At 36.4% G+C, this 22,088-nt stretch overlaps 1 protein-coding gene across 3 annotated transcripts in view; it reads right to left on the reverse strand.

Annotated features, from left to right (window-relative positions):
- ARFGEF1 (ADP ribosylation factor guanine nucleotide exchange factor 1) overlaps positions 1–22,088 on the reverse strand; it is an 89,844-nt gene that overhangs the window by 22,048 nt on the left and 45,708 nt on the right. For all 3 annotated transcript variants that reach the window (XM_027638788.1, XM_027638787.1, XM_027638786.1), the window contains 13 exons: positions 19,552–19,786; positions 15,583–15,682; positions 15,323–15,462; positions 15,113–15,221; positions 13,895–14,096; positions 12,719–12,830; positions 11,345–11,550; positions 11,160–11,244; positions 10,445–10,616; positions 9,113–9,264; positions 5,542–5,670; positions 2,335–2,493; positions 1,873–2,023 (listed from right to left, as the gene is read on the reverse strand). In XM_027638788.1, the coding sequence (XP_027494589.1) occupies positions 1,873–2,023; positions 2,335–2,493; positions 5,542–5,670; positions 9,113–9,264; positions 10,445–10,616; positions 11,160–11,244; positions 11,345–11,550; positions 12,719–12,830; positions 13,895–14,096; positions 15,113–15,221; positions 15,323–15,462; positions 15,583–15,682; positions 19,552–19,786 (1,952 nt within the window). The remainder of the gene's footprint in view (positions 1–1,872; positions 2,024–2,334; positions 2,494–5,541; positions 5,671–9,112; positions 9,265–10,444; positions 10,617–11,159; positions 11,245–11,344; positions 11,551–12,718; positions 12,831–13,894; positions 14,097–15,112; positions 15,222–15,322; positions 15,463–15,582; positions 15,683–19,551; positions 19,787–22,088) is intronic.

Consider the following 22,088-nt stretch of genomic DNA (forward strand, 5'->3'; position numbering starts at 1 on the left):
ATGATGACAGAGAAATGCATGAAGAGCCACACCTGAATCCTTGTTGAGGAAGTGAACGAGCAAAGGAGCTTTTGGGGTTGGTTCTGTTGCTTTTTGGAGTGAATATTGCTGTTTATCCATGTTTGAGTTTGCAAGCAGGCTTGAAAGATGGAGATTCTGTGTCACCAGACTGAAACTTCACTGACTCTAATTAAACTCTAATTATTTTCCTGTAAAATGTGTCTGTATATATGGACCTATGCACTATATGTTCTTCCAAGGAATTTAGGTTTATAGAAAGGTTGTTTGCAATCTGTAGTTCCAAAGGATACTTTGGAGTGATCATAGAAAATTAAACTATCTGCAAAACACAATTTACAGAAAGGAGTGGAAAAAACCAAAACAGTTGAAAAAATGTTCTAACAGCCCCGAAGTGCAAGAAAACCAAATTCCTATAAGCTAGGTATTTTCCTAAAAGATTGAAGTAATATTATTAAAAAAAAGGAAAAAATGGTTAAGTTTCCATATGTGCACTGTAATAAGCATTCCAGAAATTCGATTCAGAGAGAAACACTTCATGCACTTGGGCATAAACTATTTTCCTTAAAAATGTAGTTGATGGCAGTAAAAAGTCTTTATGAGCTGGATTTACACCAATGATAGCAAATATGATTTAGAGACACCTGACTACAGTTTACATTCTTGAGCAATTAGGACTTAAAAGCTTTAGAAGCCAATCACTTCAATGTAGAGAAAGTGCCAGCATCTGGAAACAGTGAAGTTGGATAGGTCATTGGGGAACACTAAACTGGAGGATAGATATTAGAAGGGCAGAAGAAGCTCAGTATATGAGATGCTGGCAGACTCATTAATTTCCAGGCATAAGTTCTCCCTTGATCAGCTCTTGGCAAGGTGAGTACATGGAGGCTGGCCAAAGGAAAGTAGAAGGGAAAGAAAAAGACTGACTGCAGAAGAAAAACTGTCTGAGGAGAAAACAAAGCTGGATGATTAGGACTAATCTGGGAGCTAAGATCGGGGAAAACAGGAAAATAATCATTACTACTAAAAAAAAGGTACACAAAAAATTGAGGGAAGACAAGGCTTTTTTCTTGGCTTTGGGTGAAGTTTAGAAAGGCAGGAGATACCGAGCATCACACAAACAAACTTTTCAGCAGTCAAATACATTTATACATATACACTTTGATGCTTCTAGAGTTTCCTAATACGCTACACCTGTATATATCTGTAACTGTGTTCCCTTTTTAAAAAACAAACAAACAACAACCCCACAAGAAAACCCCCACTGTTTTGAAGATAAATTAAGGTAAGACCGCTATATATTTTAGTAGGATAATAAGCATCTCATTTATGGAGTACATTTTGGTGCTCAGGTCAACCTAAAAAAGGCACTTACTCAGTACCAAAGTAACCAAGAGAGGAAAGAAATGGCATCTCAGAATTTAAGCTAAATTAATCTCCCACTTGGTTTGAGTTCTACATATTTCTCACAAAGCTTCACAACAGATGCTTAACCTACACATACTAACTTGCTTGTTTGGTAAAATACTTGGTGCATCAATGTTGCAATATTATTAAATCTGGTCATACCATCTGTGATCCGTTCTAACTTGGTCAGCTGTATTTTAATAAAAATTAGTAACATAAAATTTTCTTACATTTTCTACTCTCCCACCCTGGTAATAATATTTAACAGAGCAAACCAAATATTCCAGAAATTGGAACAAATCTATTAAAAGCCTAGGAGTTTTATGAGGACTATTTTATGGTCTTCTGCCTGAACCTCACAGTCAACAAGAATGAACACAAAGGACAAACCTGAATAGCTGTGAACAAAGCCAGTTAAATGAAATACTTCATATCTGCATTACTTACCCAGTCCTAGCCCCACAAATTCATCCGGTGTCTGATCTTTTGTTCCAGTAAAAGAACCTTCCCTGCCACGCACTGTCCCTGAGATGTAGCGAGGTTTTACTCCAGTTCCTATTAACTGTGCCAGTTCAAGCTGACTGATGCATTTCAGAATCTATTCCAGAGAATAACGAAGTTGTTTATCAACAAAAAGCAGTTTTAAATAGTAAAAAATAGATAAATAAAAATCTTCAAAAGAAAAAAATTCTCAACATTCAAGGTCAGAAAAGTTATTTCTGTTCTTGTCTAAAATGAATATTAATTTAGAGATGTTTTGCTACTTTAATTGGCTGCATAATATATGCACAAAAGTATATACTAGGTACTTATCTAAAAACCACTGTATTTATGCACAAACAAGTACACCACTGTGGTCAAAAATCAGTAAACACGCTGTCTTACAATTTAAATACAAATGACTTTTACCTCATGCCAGGAATTTCCTAAATAGTTTCCATCTGTATGAGCCACCGTGATGAGAGTTTTAATGGTGTCAATATTCTTCTGCTTCATTTCAGTAATACCAGAACTCACTGTAAGTAACGTAAATCTTGCTAAGGCTTGAACGTAGGCATCTCTCTCAAGCTGGAAATGGGAGGGAAAACCCCAAAATTCTCGTAAGTATTTTTTCTGTTTCTTCATCTTAGTACAGTCTGTGTGGTTTCATCAACTATTCCATTTACATTTCTCTTCCTAGAACTGAATTTCCAAAGCATAGTGAAAATATCTTATGTTCTTGTACAGTAAGCACAGAACACATAGGTTGTTGTTAGGTTTCTGGTTTGGTCTTTTTGGGGGGCTTTTTTGGAAAATAGGATGCTGTTTCAAAATAAATGTGGTTACTTAGCTAAGCTTTTAATATTCTTGTACAATACTCAGACCTACTCTGAAAATGCTGCCCGAGCAGACACACTATAGTTGAAGGATTTTTTTTGTCAACAGAGTCTACATAATGTATCTAAAAGGCACATTTTGCCAATTCCACAGAACTGCTCAAAATGTATTTGACTTAATCCACATTGTTTGGAGCACCTCAGAATCTTCTGAGGCAAGCGTCACAGGCAGGTAGACAGCAAGTGACCATAATCTAGACAGATGAAATCTATCTCACAAAAGAAAAAAGGTTCTGCATGTAGTTACCCAATTTTTATATTGTACTATAAACAACAAAGAAAACTCTTCAGATCTCATATGAACCAACTAAAACAGTGAAAAGGGGATTACAGCTGAGCTCACATGTGCATTGTACTCTCCTGTTGTGTATAAATGAAATGTACACCAGATAAACAAATGACAATTACAAAATACATTTAACTGCTTGGATATTTAGGGCTGTTTTCAAGTTAAAAAAATAACTGAGAATATAAACCAACCAAATACAAAATATTAAAAAAAAATATCCCAGGAAGAATGCTTATTTCACAGAGAAAACATGAACACCATAACAGTGGGCAACGATAGAAGGGATGGATTATCACAGAGCCACACAACGTGTCTGCCATGTTCAAATCCAACTACTACTGCAGGGTAGGCTGGCAAAGGCACAGCAAATGATGTCTAAGCACAGAAAAATGGAAGTTTCAAAGAAAGCATACTCAGTAATGAAGGTTTAGAGTCTAGAAAATGTGTATCTTCTGGAAAATGTTTTCAGTCCTACCTATTCATACAGATATTCCCCCTCTGCCCCTTTTTCTAAGCCATCAAAGTAGGAGAAAAACAACTAAACAATGTGTCCATCACCCAAAAATTAAAACCAGATGATGTAAGCAGATTAAGTACATCCTTTTGATGCATATCTTGGTTCAGATGCTTAAAGACAAAAGTCTGACTCTGTGACAGTCTAAGATAAAGAAGCATACATAATTAAAACCAGAATCTATAATTCAGGTTTTAGAGGTGAACATGCATAGCTTAAACTAAATTGTGTACTTTGAAAACTTTCTTAAAACTAAAAGCATCAACATCTCTCAAGATGTGTAAACTAATGTTAACTCTTACTAGACACCAATCTTAATTTCTGTATGTTTATTCAATGAAATAGAAAGGTTGCCAGCACTGGAGGAAAAACTTGATTCCAACAAAAAAGATCCTTAAATCAGCTTAAGTACAGATTTGCCAGTCTGCTACAAACCACCAGAGCTACTTGGCCTCTGAAGTAAGACAAGATGCCATCTAATCACTGCCTTGTGCAATGGAACAGTTCTATAACATACTGAAATTGTCAACAAGCCAGTACTGTTTTTAATGATATCAACAAAGCAGAATTCCCATAGGAAACAAAGAAGGAATATCCTTTACACAGGAAATTCAAAAGCAACACTTCTCATTTTCTGAAATTTAAAAACTTGGTTTTGCAACACCTCCAGTTCAAGCAAGTTTGTCCCAAGCCAGTTGAAGGGTATGACTGGAGCATGGGGATCTTCTGAGTGTAAGCAAGCACGTCCTTGCCCTCGCCACGCAAGGCAGACCACTGCAGGACTGGGAGCTAAACTCTGCAGCTGCTGAAACTGATATTTGTACCAGTTTCACTTTTGCAGCTTAGAAACAAAAATAACAGGAATGTGAATTACACAGACCAGCTGTAGGCTCCAGGGAAGGCTTTGTTAATCAAATTTTTAAGTCTGTTCAGTCTGGGGGCAGGTGGTGATGATGCAGAAATTAAGTGGAGAGACAGAGGAAGGAAACCTTACATGATCTCAAATGGGCTTTTCTAAGCAGCTGTATAAGAGGTCCCAATGGGACTTTTCCCATTGGCAATAAAAAGTTATCTAATTTGCCAAATACAAGTGCAAGAGGAGAAGGAAGGAAAGCATTCACTAACGTTTTTAACTTAAAGTTAATCTTACAGGGTTCTTTGTTGGGGTTTTTTTATTTACATATGTTTTCAGTGTACACATGAAATAATGCAATGTCAAACATGAATTTTGCTTGCCCCTCTCTTCAGCTACCCCTATGATGGACTTACAGCAGACCACTATTTCATTTATTAACTAATTATCTACAATAACATAATTGTACCTTCACTACCAAGGATTTTTAAACGGAAAAAAATAAAGCCAAAAAAAGCCCAAATTTAATCAGAATTGCCCTCTGGAGCCAGAGAGTCTGGAATTCTTGGCATTGTGCTTATAATGCAAGATACAGTCATGCATCACATCAGGAATGACATTTCCAGTGCCATAACTGTTAAAATGGCATCCAATTATAGAAGTCTTGTATTAGTATAATCTCTCTGAAGTTGAGAACAATACCTCAAATAGAGTTCACAGAGATACTATTTTACTTGTGAAACACAACAGAAAGACTCATTTTTGGAAGCACCACAACAAAGCTTAACAGTTTGTAACTAGAAAGAAAGTCAAAAAGAAAGTACTTTGACTTAAAAGTAGTCAACTGATATGGAAACAAAAATTCAGTATATACGCATGGAAGAACTTACCACAAAACACCAGGAAAAAGAAAGGTAACTTTATTTACACTTCCAGTCAAATATCAGATGAAGTAGTAATGGCAGAAGGAGGCAGCCTCTAGGTATTTAAGTGCAATAACTTCAGCAACAAGGACTTTTAGAATCCCACTAACATTTTGCAGGTACATAAATCAAAGTATTGTCTCAATCTTAAATTTTTTTACCTGAATGTTGAAAATGCAAGCAATCCGGATCGCACATCGTATACCCTCTAAACAAAGAGAGGCAACTTCGGTGTCATCACAGTCCTGCAGACCCACACTGAACGCAGCTAGAAAAGGTGTCCATGCCAACTGGAACGTATGCAAAATAAGTTTTTATGTTAGCATTTTAAGTTAGTACTTGAAGGGAATGTTATAGTTTTGACATCTTGCTAAAGTGTAAATTCCATCCTTAACTCACATCATTATCCTGAAGTTGCCTTTTGCCAAAAAGGAAATAGAATAGATAGGCATGAGACATCGAATAGTATAAAGTGTGGTCAGACGAGACGTGAGAATGGGACAGGAGTAACACAGACTGGCACCCCCCTCAGAAGCACTCGTCCTCTCCCTCAGCAATCAGCACACTCAACCATCCTCAGATTGTAGGAAAACCCAAACCCTAAAGCTATGTCAGTTAGATGTCTACTGGAACTTAGGTATTCCCAGAATAACCTTTATCTTTGCACACTGAGAAAGAGAGATAAGAGTTGATAGTTATTGCAAAAACCAATACAGCACATGGCAGATTCCTTTATGATGAAAAGTACTTAAATAAAACTAGCTTATCCTGATAACAGCAGAAGGAAAGAAAAGAAGGCAGTGAAAATAGGACAAACTGTATTAATTCCACTAAAATTACGGTAAGACAACAATAAGAAATACAGGACATGAATCTGCTCTTAAGTTTCTTGCCCTTATCCCTCCATGTTCTTGTATCCAAGCTACTGTTGATGTTTTCCATCTCTCTTGCCTTAGGTGGGACTGGGGGTATAACACACTCAACTGAAGTTATTGCATGAGAGTCTACATGGTCCTGTCTTTGTGGTCAAGGCTCCCTCTCCCACTGGCAGAAAAACCAATCAGAAGATGCAGAGAATCAGAAGATGCAGAGGATACCTGCCATAACTACATGTCCTTATGGAGAGGAAACCCCATGGTACCCAGAACAATTTTCAAAATCATTTTACCTGAAGTCACCCCAGATGAAATACAGACTCAATGGGCACAGCAGGGAGTACAGATTTCACACTTAATTTCATAGTAAAATGATGCACCAGAGAGCTCTGGTTTAATTTAAGTCAGCAATTCCAAATGCACTACCTCAGAAAAGCATTTAACACTTGCATATACCAAAGGGTATCTGTGGGACAGTATTGAAGGCATCAGATGAATTCCTAGATCCAGGATTTAATTCCCTATTGTATGACCTTTAAAGGTCCCTTCCCACCCAAGCTATTCTATGATTTTATGTTCAGAAATGTATGTTTCTTCTCACTGCCTTCCTAATTTTTCATTCCTGCTGAAACCAAAACTAATCTTAAAAATCACAAAACTGAAATACTTTCTTAAGAACCATCTAATGATCTGTATATATGCTTTATAACTAGATTTATGCTGTTATTTTTAATACACATAAATTGACACCCTGTTTTGTCAATAAGGATGAAATTAACCAGCCAATCAGCTTTGGGCTGCTAAGGTGGATGCATGAAGTAAATTTTTGCTCTGTTTTCATCATTTAGCAAATCTATCTGTAAATACAGTTATAATGATCAATTTTACATGGACATCAATAGGTGAGATACCCAGAAATTTATAAAATTTATAAATTTTTGCTGAAATAAAAATTTAAAAAAGTCTAAAGGTGTGAAACTTAGTATTTAAATTTCACAGTTCTCACTTTTTTGAGAAGACAGCTCTCTGTTAGACACATTACACTGTCCTCAGTACTTTAATTAGTTCATGAACATCCTCACTTCTAATTCTTAGCACCTTCACAAAAGATGTTAAGGGTGTTAATTTACCCTGATGCTTCATATTTTGCTCCTTTGAAAATGGTCTTTGCAAATGTACTTTTCAGATACTAAAGGCTAGGAAGCACTAGGGCTGGTATTTTAAGAAAAAACAGACTACAAATTTTACAGATGCCTGCACACAGGTGATTTCATTTCAGTCTTAAAGAAGTCAACAGAGGGGATGTACAGTATACCTCTACCAAGTGACACCCTGAAAGCAGACCTTTTAAAAGGGCTACATTAGTGTTCCTCTGTACAAACAGAGTGTTATACTACTTTTATTAATAAGGTGACAAAGAACTCAGAAGTTTGCCTCATGGACAGCAATCCCACAGCTAGATCCTCAGTGTGCCCAGGTGGCCAAGAAGGCCAATGGCATCCTGGCCTGTATCAGAAATAGTATGGCCAGCAGGACCAGGGCAGTGATCATCCCCCTGGACCCGGCACTGGTGAGGCTGCACCTCAGACACCGCATTCAGTTTTGGACCCTTCATGACAAGAAAGACATTGAGGTGTTGGAGCATGTCCACAGAAGGGCAATAAAGCTGGTGAAGGAGTTGGTCTCTTCTCCCAAGTAACATGTGATAGGACAAGAGGAAATGACTTCAAGTTGCACCAGAGGAGGTTTAGATTGGATATCTGGAAAAATTTCTTCACAGAAAGAGTTGAAAAATGTTGGAACAGTCTGCCTATGGAAGTGGTGTAGTCACCAGCCCCGGAGGTATTTAAAAGATGTGTAGATGTGGCACTTGGGGACACGGTTTAGTAGTGGACTTGGCAGTGCTGGGTTAACAACTGGAAACAAAGTTCTTAAAGGTCTTTTTCAAGCTAAATGCTTCTATGATTCTTGAGCATGGACCTGGAGCTCCACCTGACCTCACAACACATCCCTCCAGGGATGTTACATTAGTTTATTGTAACAGCAGAGGTCTGCAACTTCACCTCCCTGCAGCAGTTCACAAAGGGGTCATGCGAGGACCACGACTTGCACAAAGGGCTGCAAATATGAGCATGTGGTAAAGGGCACAACAGTTTATTTCAGTGACAGATAACTGCTATGAGTTGGTTATGCCAGAGACCACATCCAAGATCACACTGAGGCATCATACACTACTGAATGACTGTATCTATTAATCTGAATCATTGGTATGGAAAAGGCATTTGGGATGCAGACAGATATTTACCTACACAAGAGCAAAGACAGGTGTTTCAAATAATAGTTTAATACAGGTCCAGCTACCTCCTCCTAAACTAGAGTCTTAGCTTGTCTAAAATAATAATCTGCCACAAACAACATCAGATAAAAGTTTGTTCTGATAACTGCTCCCCCAAAATACAATTAAGTAACCTCCCCTAGAGCAGTAAGAGGGAGCCAAATCAATGAACTGAAATTAGTAATTTCTCACTTTTATAAATCTGGTTTTTGACTACACCTCTACACCTGAAATAAAAATGCTAACATTTTAAATTTTTAACTATTCTTCATAGGTTTTTCCCTTTAACTCCTCCACTGTATCAAGATGCTAATTCCATCAGCCCTGAAACTTCTTAAATTCCAGGGTTAATTAAAATAGATTAGAAGGCTCAAAATCTTTTATTTCCTGAAGCAATTTAAATAACTTACAAAATGATCAAAAGACAGCAGATACAAATCTTTAGTATTTTCAATAAATCCTATCAGTCAGTATTTTTTATTAAGAAACTGTGATATTCTCCATATTAAATATATATCTCACCTTAAACATGGGTCTCACATGCTCCAGGTGTGTTGCACTAGTAAAAGGGGCCTGAACGTGGCTCACTGCCTCCATCAGAGCTTTAGCTGTTTTAGCCATTTGTTCCATTTCCAAGTTATAAAGGAGTCTTCTCTGCTTTTCACTAGCAACACCTGTAAACACATTTTTTCCTCTCATTTGTACATCTTTAGTAGTGTGTCTTTAGGAATATAATAATTTCACATTTTTCATTAACTGCAATACTCAGATGCAATTTTTGTATTAACTTCACATTTTGAAGTTACCACACCAGCAAGATATTTCTTTTACAATACAGATAAAATTTAACTTAAGGCAAACTAATGTGTGAAATGTAACCTACTTTTAAACTTTTATAGAATTTTAAGATTTGGACAAAAAAGTTCTTCTCCATCACCTCAACTGACAGTATAAATATCACATCCCCAAAACTAAATTCAAAGTGAAGAAATCTTTCATAGTAATCTATCAGCACACAAAATAAGAATAAAAACAACTGGACAGCCTTTTTCTGAAGGAGAACTACATTAATCACCTTTTCATTTCCATAATGGAATCTCCATCTCATCAAGCCAGTGAAACCCAAGAAGCATATAATAATAAGCTTTTTAAAAATTACAATAAAACATTGCGTTAATTGAATGAATACTGAAAACAAGATGGATTCTTTTAGCCAGATGCAAGTTTCCTACAAGCACTCTGCTTATAAGGCTAACATAGGACTTGAAAGTATACAAATATGTTGGGAAAAAGTCAAGTCTCTTTAATGTTCTCTGTAGAAAAGCTAGAATGAATAACACCTGAATTTTCATGCTGTGCAAAACACAAAAAGTTTTTCTGGTATTTGAGAGAGGAAAAGATAATTCATTTTAAAAGTGCATAAATTAGTGCCCTACAAACCAAATATTGCAAAATTTTTGAAGATGACAGACTGGTTATTGCAGGAAATCACAATGGTTACTATAGAAATAAAAGACCCACTCAGTGTTCTGCACTGTGCTTATGGGTGACACTTATTTCACAAGCTTAAATTTCCTTGTGTTGCTGTTCAACAGCAAAACCTACCTTCTCTCCTCAGTGAGTGCACCAATGGTCAGGAATTCAGACACAAAGGGAAGTGAAAATAAGCAGGTGCATTTAACACCATCAAGCATCAGGCATCATCATGCATTGATGTGAAATGGAAAAGGATATGAAATTAACTCATTTTGAGTTGAGTGGTGTTTGCTTCATTGAACTCTCATTTTAAAAATAAGAACTTAATGAAACTGAAGAGCCAAAACTCTAAAGAAAGCTAATATTACAACTACTTACTTTGTTTACTAGATTTGGTGGGTATTGTTAATTCTTTTGTTTCCTTCATTGAAATCTTCTTTCCAGCTATTTCATTATAGATAGCAGACAAATATTCTTCAGGGAGATCTTTACTGTCATTGATACCTCTATTCATTTTAATATACTGTTCTTTTGTCATTTTATTCTTAACCTGAAATCCAGAAAATAGCTATAAATATCAACAAATGAGGCAAGCTCATTGCAGTTACAATGCTGCCTACAAAACTGGTCAGCAGATGACAAGTTGCCATCAAGGACAAACCTACTGATTCAGAAGACATTTTTAAGTATCCAACATATGCAAGGACTGTCATATCTACAAAATAATACAAGGACATGAGGACATTCCAACACTCATGCAGTAGGATCCACAGATCAATTATAATACACATTACCAAAAAAAAAAAAAAAGAAAAAGAAAGAAAGAAAGGAAGAAAGAAAGAAAAAGAATGTTTTATCTTGGCATACAGACCAAACTATCTATCTAAAAGAAATCTACCTTACAGAAAGGCCTAACCAAAACAACTTAAAAATCTCAATGCCCATGAAACATAAAACTGTTAAACATAACCTAGCTTACTTCTTACACACATATTGGTGTTAAATTGGACCTCAAGTTTTTAAAACTACATTGTCACAAAGCTTGAAAGTTACATATCTATGGATTACACAGATACTTATTTCAGCAACATACCTGTGGACTGTGAAGATCTGTTGTCAACATGATAATTGAGTAAGCTAAAACATATGCAGTATCTGCACTAGCAAAAAGAGTTTGCCTGAAGGCAAAAAGGAGAAAAAGAACAGCAAATTTAATTTATTAGGATTTTTTACTAATTATTCAGCTTTCCAAGGTTCTGAAGACAAAGTACATCTTACCCTTGGTTACATTCTAAATATCTAGCAGCAAATTTCTCCATTAGGCGATCAATTTTTTGAGCTTCTCCTGGAAGGCGAAATCCTTCTAGAAACATGCGCAGAGCTGAAACAAAATCCTTTCCTGAAAAGTCGTGCTGGTCTACATAGGCATACATGACTTCTTTGTTAAATTTATCATTGTCTCCCAGGAACTCCCCAACCTGAGTCTAAAATAAGAACAGAAAAGGTAAACTAGTGCATTTACACTAGGAAAAACACAAAACTGAAAACAGAGTCAAAAGTCTCACAAAACCAGAGGCCTGTATGCAATTAACTAAGACGTACTCTTGCTTCTCCTCTCTAAAGCCAAGTATTTTGGCCATATATCCCATCATAATGCTTTTACATCCTCATGCATATCTGCCTACGTTCTTCCTTCTCTGGCTTTACTTATATGCCATTTTTCCATTAGATGAACTCCACATGCACAATACAAAGTTAATATTACCAATGATTGTTCTCTACTATAACGATTTTTGTAGTTAGGACACTTACTACAGGAATGAAAAAATTACTAAACTAAACTTTATCCCTTAGGTTGCAGATCTCAAACAGATGCAAGGGATGCTCAAATATAAATAGCTGGTACTCAAATTCATCCAATTTCACTCTCAATGCAACACAGTACAGTGAAAAACAACAAGCAGTCAGATAAAGATGCCTGTATGTGTATATGTAAACTGAGGTTAAAAAACTTGTTTTGATGTGAGATTTTAAGTTTTAATACTGAAATTTGTGACTTTTGCCACAGTTGCAAGCATGGGCACCAAAACAGGTGTGGCTACTAAGCACAGTGGTGCAGGCTGCTGTTTCAGAAAGCTGTTTTTCATGAGATATTCCAATCCTCAGACAGATACTGTAGGACCCTTCCAAGTTCAGAAACAGCTTCTAGGTGTAAATAAAATCAAAGAACATTAAATAACTTTCTTTTGGGAAACAGAAAAAGAGCTTTTAATGTTGTTGCACAACATTATTGTTTAGCCCTCTCTGAAGGACAGATACTTCCACCAGTTACTTACTGGACTAAAGTACATACAATTTACAAGGTTCTTCTAGTTATACTAGTAACTAAGTACAAGTTTTGAGTCAGTTCAAGTAGGTCAATGTTTTCCTTTACACTTTGCTGAACTGCAGGATGCATATAGCACAGGGTGCAGCTCTAACGCATTCTACAAACCAAATTCCTTAAGCTTACGAATTTTAGAAGAGAGAGAAGTTTCCATTTCCTCACTGTACAATAACGTTACACACTTCAATACACTAACAAGTGATTTGCAATTAGTATAAACACATCTGCATCAGCAAAAACAATTATCAGGAAGACAGTTTTCTTACTGAATCTAATCTTTCCTCTTGATGCAAGAACTGAGCAATATCTTCTGGGGTAGTGCCAAGCATTCCTTGTTCTTGCAGGTACTGAATCCCCCTCTTTGGTTTCTTATTGAACCTGTACAATCAAGATCAGGATGGAATAAGAGTTAACCCTTTTACCCATGCACAAAGCTGTACAAGCTTAAGTAAAAAGATTTAATAATTTCAGATAAGGTCCTGAAAAATCTATGTATTAAATATTTTTCCTTTATCAAAGTATGCATTAGATGGGAATGAGCTGTTGCTTTCTATAATTACTGGATTATGGGGTTTTTGTTTGTTTTTGTTGTTGTTACCCTGTAAACAGCCTCCTCTTCCTCTTTCCAACATAACTGCCAGCATGTCATCCAGGCAGCTCCAAGTAAAGAGAGCTAAACACTATCATTTACTCTGGCACTCGTGAATTAAAAAATATTCTGCAGAGACAGCAAAGTGTTGGCTTGGAAAGAACAATTATACCCTGTTGCTTTTTATTTCTATCTGTATGAAACAACCAAGAAATCCATGAGTTGCCTGTAAGAATGAAAATGTACAAGACAAGGAACCAGATAACTGAAAGAAATCAACACCTTAAAGGAATAAGGCATGTTTGTTCAGGGTCCCAGAACTATATGACAGAAAACTTTTATTTTTGCATAAACTGACCTCACCAAGGAGGTTAAGGTGAAAAAGCTGAAATCACACAGAAGATTCATGTCAGACTGCACTGAGAAATTACGCTATCCTGCAGTTATAATTATGACAAGTTAATTAATCAGAAGGAAGCATCAGCTTAAGTATACAGGCACTTTCATCAGTAATGTGTACATTAAAAGGGGTCATATTCAACTGATCACGAGTTCAATGTTCTTTTTATCCAAATATAAACCCCTTATTTTTAGACAAGCAGGTCTGGAGAAAAAAAGAACAAACATTCAGAGTACTCATCTTCTAGCTGTGAGGAACTAGGTTAACACAAAACACTGTTGACAGGCTCCAAAGCGGACACCATTCAGCACTCTTTCACCAGAGGAAGTGCTGTTACATCCAGAGTATTTTCCTAACACAAGATGAGTATCTATGAGGAGAAGGAAGAAAAACCCAGGAATCTTCATAGCTCCAAAAGAATCCACCCTCCCGGGGTGATAAAAGGGCACTCACAAGTCAATTCCTTGTTCTATTATTTCCTTTTGTTGCTTTAGGACCTCAAACTGCTCTGGGTTGTCAGTGCCAGACATCTGTGTGCTGTAACTGCCAATTCCTGATGAAGCAGTAGAATCCAAGGAATTTAAGCTTCCATATCTGTTAATTGTCTCAGGGTGTTTGGTTTCACTGCTGTCCTGTTCTGTGGGTTTTTCTTGGCCTAGAAATTGGAAAGGGTTACATATATCCAAAATACATACAGGAAAAAAACCTAAAATCACAGCTTATTCTTAAAATCCTTTCTCAAGGCTTTAAAAAGTTAGTTGAGTTACCCTCAATGATGTATTTATTTTTATATAAATATTCTGCTTTTATTTTAATTGGAAAAAAAAATAAAAAATTATTACAAAATATCAAGGAGAATTCTTTTAGTTCATCACATACTGATATTTAAGCCTTAACTATAATTTGTAGGCACCTGGAAAAAAACTTGACACCTTAGAAACCTAAGTACAACTCATATCTTTTATTTTCAAGTCCAATATTACTTTTTACCTGAAGAAAACCACAATATTCTGAATTTCTGAAGCACAGTGTTTAAAAGAATGTAGACACATCAAGGAGCTGGTGCTCTCAGTTCTCAAGGACAGCCACGCTAACCATCCTAAAAAGTTCATTACTTCACCTACCAACTTTAAGCACCTAATCTGAAAATTCTGGCATAACCTTAGTACTTCTCACCTCAGGTCAGATGGAAACAGGACTAAAACAAGATTAATGATTTAGTTACTTCATTGCTTACAACATTCAAAGTTCTATAGCTATAATAGGTAAATAATAAATAAATAATTTTTTTACTATTAAGTAAAAAAATGCTCTCCATCCTGCTTGCTCCAGTAGTAATTTAATCAATATGAAATTAGATGCAATTAAGGGAGCTTCAAAGCTAGTTCTGAGATCCTTTTAAAATTAGAAATACAGAAAATAACAGGATTTAGTAATTTTCAGTGTAGTAGTGTTCTACAAATTCATACAATTAGGAAAAGACAACTTAGACAACTTGTTCAAATTACACCAAACTTACAAATATTTCTATTCAGAAAAAAATTTATTCTCTCTCTTTCATGCAAGAGACCTTACTAACCTGTACACTAACATTAGCAAGATATGGATAGAACACACAAAACTCTTGCAGCACCCCTTCATTAAAGCCAGAAGAAACATATCGTGTCTTACCAAGTGTTGTCTGAGAATTGGGATTTACATATTGATCCTTACTCCACTCGACCATGCACTTCAAGATTGACACTAAGCATTCCAATCCTTTTTTTCTCAAACTTAATTCCTAGAAAAGATTTCATAAACAATTATTAGTGGAACGCAGTTTAGTTTCAACCTATCATGCCAAGAAACATGAAGCTTTATAAAGTTTAGTGAAATTTTTACCTGAACATTGGACATGCCAAGTTCTTGGCTACCCCTTCCTTGAGCAATCTTTGATAAGTCATTAACCAGCCTTTCGAATATATTTGCTGCATTTAAATCACAATCATAGTTCACGTAGATGTCCACTACACTCTGGGCATCTATAAATAAAGTGATATTGTCAAACTTGGAACAAAAACTAGGTAACTCAATGAAAGGCAAGTACAGTTTTGTTCTTCAAGATAAAAATGTAAAAACTAGAATCAAATGATCCTTAATACCTGCACATATCCTTGTCAGTGTTTGTATAACCATCCACTTATGATCAAATGAGCTAGTAGAAGTTTCCAAGATATACAGGAAAATTTCTTTGAAGAAAACCTAACAAATATTCCAGGAAGAGGGAGAAAAAAAAAAATCGATTACAAACACAGTCACTAACTTTGATGCCAAAATTCTGACATAATTCTGAAAGCAGCACCTTAGAGGTACAGGAAATAAAGAGGAAAAAAAAAAAAGAAGGAAAGGAAGAAATACAACTTATGCTTGATACATTCAAATTAGGAATTTGAACTGTTAGTTATGTACCTCTGGAGTTTTGGCCAGATGAAACATTTGCTTTATATTTTGAACACTCAAAACCAGAAGAACTGGGAAAGACGACAGACCCTGAAGGACAATTTAACCTAACAAGAAGTCTAAGCTGCTAAGAGTTCATTTGGGATTTTGAAAGGAGAGGTACTACCTCATCACAAAAAGATTTTCTCTACAAGACAGTGAAAAACATAACAAACAGTCACTTAAGCAAATTTAAAGTGTAGGACCTCCATTAGAAAGGTAAAATTCTGACAAAAAGAATCACACTTCAGTATTAGATTATTGGAAGAAGGGTACTGGTCAGGCACAGCATAAAAACACAGCAGCAAGTCCATTAATAAGAAAGCTACTCTTCCCTAAAAGAGTCATTAGTTTTCCCTGAAATCACTTCAGTACAGGTGCTGTTGTTTGGAACAGAGACTATTTTATCCCCTCTCAGTTCCTCACCAGATCTATCAACACTATGGGCTTACTAATTCAGCCAAGTATGCTTAGCAGGACAGGTTTCTTCTCACTTCTCTCCTGAGCAGCAGTTACTGCCGTAACAGCATTTGAGCTCAAAGTGAGAACTGCTACATGGCATTACATCACCATCCTACGCAGCATTACATCGCTGTTCGGCACTTCTAAGAGTTCAGCTCCTCACAGCCAGTTGTGGCCTACCAAATCCACCAACATGTTTTTTCTAGAACATTGCTGATAGGCTCGCTTCTCTTCTCCAATAGCATCGTGCAAATATCCAAATAGGTAACTACTCTTGTTTATAATATTGGTTGTTCCTTTTAGCACAGAATTTATAAAGAGATTTTTATGCTATTAGCCACATAGAGGTAAGCATAATTGCACTTTATGTCACGTTTGGGGAAAAACAGCAATGCTGACTTTTAGGAACTTTTGCTGGTAAATAAATTCCTCAAGCAAAATCTGCTACCAACAGTTACATTCTCTTTAGAGAGACAGGCACACAGCACAATCCCAGATACTAGTCTTAGTAAGCAAAGCACCCTACGAAACCTAAGGAGTTCAGCATAAGATCAAAGACTTTCAAGTGCCTAAACATACTTAAGAGAATACTAGACTGATTTTAGTCACAATTTTATGTAATCAGACATTATAAAGACAAAAGTTTAACAAATGTCATGCTAAGAGCAATCCTTAGTTATGTATTTGCTGTTTTCTGATTTTTTTTACTGAAAGACAGTAATGTTATATACTCTCTGAAATCAGGAAAATTATTTTTTTCTGGTAGAAAACTTAAAAAAAAAGAAGTCACTGAAGGAGCAGAGAACAAAAGTTTCACGGATAAAAACCAAACCCAAATCTAAACTAGAAGAGAAATTAACTGAAAGGTCTGCATATTATGAAGGCACTTGAGATCTCTGCTTCCAAGACAGAGCCAAACTTCTTGCTTTTGGTGTCACCTTTGGAGAAGCATATCTTGGAATGAACAGCTTCTCAAAACTGTACTGATTATTTACATTTCAGATATTTAAAAATGCTATCACTATGTTACTTATTGCAATTCGCATCACAGAGTTGAGACTCTGTTCCTAGTATATTGGAAGAGTAAACCAGAAAAGAGCCAACTATTTATTTACTTGGTCAACTGAGAGTATGAGTTTAAAGGCAGCTTATATTAACAATTATGAACAGGGGGTAATGGTAAATACAGCTGAATGTCACCCCAACTTCCCTGATATCTAGGACTTGACTTGCTGCAAACATATTCATTGACCCATTCAGAAATACAGTTACAGTTACAATATATCTAAGGTACAACTCAAACTATTTTAGCTGTCAGAGCTATTGTAAGTCAAAAGGCTAAGGGAGGGATACTTTGACCAGAATCTGAAGCTTTTCTTTTAAAATATGCCAGAAAATTCTTACACAGACGAAGAATGCAGCCTCAATCCCAAAATATATAGATTTTGCATATTATAAATCAGAGCATATGGTTCTCCTTACAGCTCCAAGACACAAACTGAATGTGAAGTTATCTACTTGTCTACCCACATCTTTTGAATAACCTTTAGGCTCAGGAGCTGAAAGAGGAATTCTTAGCTCACAACCAGGAAAAAGTTTCTATCCCCCACATTTTGCAATAGATGGGACACTTTGGCAGCATCAAGGTTTTTGCTTTCATACTCACAAGGAAGAAATACAGCCCTGATACGGGTGATGGTCCTAATTCGACATACCCTAGAACCTGCTACAATAGTGTAGGGTATCCTATATCCCATTTTCCTCAGATATGTCTTCATTTTTTGCTTGGAATTTGTGATAGGATGGCAGCGATGGAAACGCATCCACTTTCTGTCAGGGAAGTTGGATTGCAACGCATTCACCACCTACATGCTGATTGTAAGCTCTGCGAGTACATAGCAAGTCCAACACTTTCTGGGAAGCAGGCTGTGTGACTGAGGAGCAGCTCAGCCCAGTCTGTCTGATGTGCCAAACAGCACACTTGCACTACAGTCTTGTTGAGCACACAGTTTGTCTTGAAACCCTTCAAAACACATCATATTTTCAAGGCACATTCAATCGCTGCTATAAAATACTGGAAAATCTATTGTTTCTTCACCTAAAAGGTATCTAAATAACCTGGTAAGTGATCACAACACAATCCTTTTCTGACTTGCTACTGTCAAATTGAGGTTCTTCCTCCAACTTGTACAGTGAAATGCACAGATGAAGAATTCCCTGAATTCAAGGTCCTTATAACAGCAACATTATCAACATTTCTCAGCATTTTTTCACGCACTTAAGCTCCACACAGATGGGGCAATCTGTAGGCTTCAGTGTTCACACTGACTCCACAAACATAAAAATACTAAAATGCACAGTAGGGACACACTGTGCACACTACTGCTTCATTCACCACAGAATTAAGATCTTTAACACACGGGACACCACAAGAGGGTATCCATGTGGTTCCAAAGGGCAGATTAGTTCTGTACACAGCTACACTCTGGCACAAAGAACAGTACTCAAGAACAAACCCTGTACATACATCTGGCTTTCCCCTATGACTTAGAATGTATTAGTGCAGTGAGAGAATTTACACTGTCTGCAAGGACTCAGATAACTTATTGCTAAGAATACATACTTATCTCTACGTACTGCCCAAGGAGTTTAATTGTGCACATATCTTTAGAGGAAATGAGATTATCTTATTTGGAACATATACTGATTTAGGCCCTGATTTACAAAGAAAAGTGGCTACAATAATCAAATAGCTGGGATTTCCCTAGAGAAAGAAATTTGTTCAAGTGACCTCAAAGAGAATCCACAATGTTTTTCAAGTCATTAATTTTTCTTTTAAAATTCCTTTGTAAAACCATATATTACATAGAATTTCATAAGTGTACTCATTTTCCTAATTTGTGCTATGCAGTGCAGGGCTAAACTTTCTTAATCACATTATTGAACACTGATTGATTGAGTTTAGCCACAAACCTACTCAATTCTGAGTTTCAGCATCACGTGATAATAACATGCCACAGCCAACAGAAAACTTTAAAATAAGGAAGATCTGGCAAGTCTTACACAAAAGCAGTGAGTCAAATTTATCTAAGTGAGACTGAGCTACAAGCAAACAAACAAATGTTCACTGAACATCCTCCACTCTTTAATTAGAAATTAATGTAACGTACCTCGATCTGCATCTTTAGATGAGTCTTAAAGTTTGAGAGGAGGGTAAGAAATATGGAAAGTGAAAGTTCAAAAACTTCTGGAACTGATGAGACTCCATTTTTTGAAAGTGCAACACAAAGGTACTGCTTTATAGCATTAATAAACATCTCATTTGTCCTGAAGACTGGTCCTGCGTTTTGCAGAATGGAGAGAAGCAACTGCAATGAAAGAATCTTTGATCGCAGTTCATGAGATCTAGAACAAAACAGAGCATGTCAGCTCGGCCTAAGTCATAAAAAATAAAACATTCTCTTGAAAAGTCAATACACACAATGATTTTGCCAGCTGTATGTTAATGAAATTCACTCAAATTTGACACAACCTGTTGTAGAAAGGATCATTAAAAGATGTTGACCTTTTTTACTGAAGTGATCATTCTTCAACCAAGGTGGGCAAGAATAACTTCTTACGGAAGTTATTTTCCAGAAAGGGAAAAATAAATATTGAACTACTCTCTCTTCTGCATCACAGCACTGCAGAACAGCAGCAAAAGGAGGCATAAGAGGATGAAGTGAGCATTCTTTCCTCTTAATGGACCTTTGGAAGATCCCATCTAAAATATGCAGCCCACCTACCAAATTCTGACTATCAAGATGTGGAAATTCCTCCTCCTCCTCTATTTCCACCAGCACGGAAAGAGAGTTGAAGGACTATAACGACAACACCTGTACTGCCTGACCTACTTCCTCCCAACACTGAAATCTCTTTTTTTGAATACAATATTTATTAGTCACTGGCCCCATCCCACTCCTAGAACAGCTAAGATACATAACACGTCTATTTTAAGCACGGCAGTCATAAAGTCAGGCAACTGCAGCATTTTCAAGTGCCCCACAGTAACATCATGCTTCTTACAGATTGAAATAAGCTAGAATTCATATCAGAACAGTGCTACCATTTATGCCTTAAAAACAAAACAAAACCAAACACAATAAAACAGTCAAAAAAACCCCAAACCACACACACACAAAGAAAGCATAAAGGAAATCTGCATCTATGAAAACACAACACAATAAAAAACATTCTGGGTGAAAACATTCCTCAGACTCCCAATGCTTCTTCCCATTTCTGATCATCTCAAAAAAAGAGTTCAGCTCTTCTGAAGGGCAGGTAAAGACATAATCGACTTTCCCAACAGGACAGTCCACAGTTTTCATTAAACAACTGCTCACAGTTATGAAATATGAGGAACAATGACAGGAAATTTTTCATCCAATACACCTCAGACACAGTAAGGAGTACTTCAAGTCAACATGTGACACAAACAGCAGTTGGATATTTGCTGTATGCTGCAAAAACAAAACCTTAATTGAAAAAAAAAAAGTAATTTCAGCCTAGCTAAAAGCAAAAATGCAAATTAATAACAAGTATGCTACAAATAAACTCAATTATTTCTGTCAAACCAAGTGGGATGGGGAAATCAATCTGCAAACATTTAAAACTCATAAATTGTAATTCCAACTGTAGACTTTTTTCTGAAGACACTTTTGAGCAGAAAACATAGCCAGTCAAACTGAGTGAAGAATTCGTCCCTCTCATTCTTCCTAATGGATTGCAGGTCAAAGTCAATGCCCCAAAACTGCTCTCTATAGGAGTTTTTCAAGAACATGCTTGGCTCTGGCACTGCACAGCCGCTGAAACCTGGCATAACAATCTCTCTTGATGCAAAAGGTTTGATTTTGCATCACAGGGTATCAAGTGTGTAGACAGACAGCAAACTTCAGTCACAAATAAAATATTAAATATTGCCTATTTGCAGCAAGTGTCAGCTCCTAACAGAAATCTTAACATGCTGGGCTTGTCAATCCTGTATGATGTGTAAAGCCCACTTAATTTAAAATAAGTTTCAGGAAAAAAAAAATAGCAAGCAAACCTTCAAGATATTTCACCCCCATCTTATTTTATTCCAGGGAAAAAGGAAACAAAGACATTAACGAGGTTCCCAGGAAGCATAAATGTTGATCTCAACTCCCACCCTTGTGATTTTAAGCTAAAGTTCTATGTCCAGTTACCTAAAATTTGAAAATATTTCATTACAGACTTCATAACAAATTTCACTGGAAATATTATTTTTAAAGGGGCAGATAAGACTCTTTAAAATGCTGTAGACACCCTACGCCTTCCCTTCCAATTACAGCATGTTTGTAATAGTTCAAAAACCCATCAATGCCTCAGAGTCACTGATAAATTCTAGGCACTTCTCCAAATATGAGATATCTTCGAATGCATTTGCAGTGAATTTCTGTTGCCCGAAATGCTGTTTCCTCTGATTTGTTTTATACGAAGAGTTTTATCAGTTCTAATATGAACGTCAAGCTCCAAGAGCCTCAACAGCTATTGCTGCTCTTGCAGAGGGAGTTAATCCATTAAAGCCTTTAATAAATGGGCAGCTTTAGTCTCAGAGAACTAAAACCGCAGGATTTTCATGGAATTTCCTGGAAGACAATTCTCAAAAATAGTCAGGAAAAACCTCATGCCTCAGTCTTCATTCTCTAAT

This window comes from Corapipo altera, unplaced genomic scaffold (assembly GCF_003945725.1).
Source record: "Corapipo altera isolate COAL_440 unplaced genomic scaffold, ASM394572v1 49, whole genome shotgun sequence".
Taxonomy (NCBI): Eukaryota; Metazoa; Chordata; class Aves; order Passeriformes; family Pipridae; genus Corapipo; species Corapipo altera.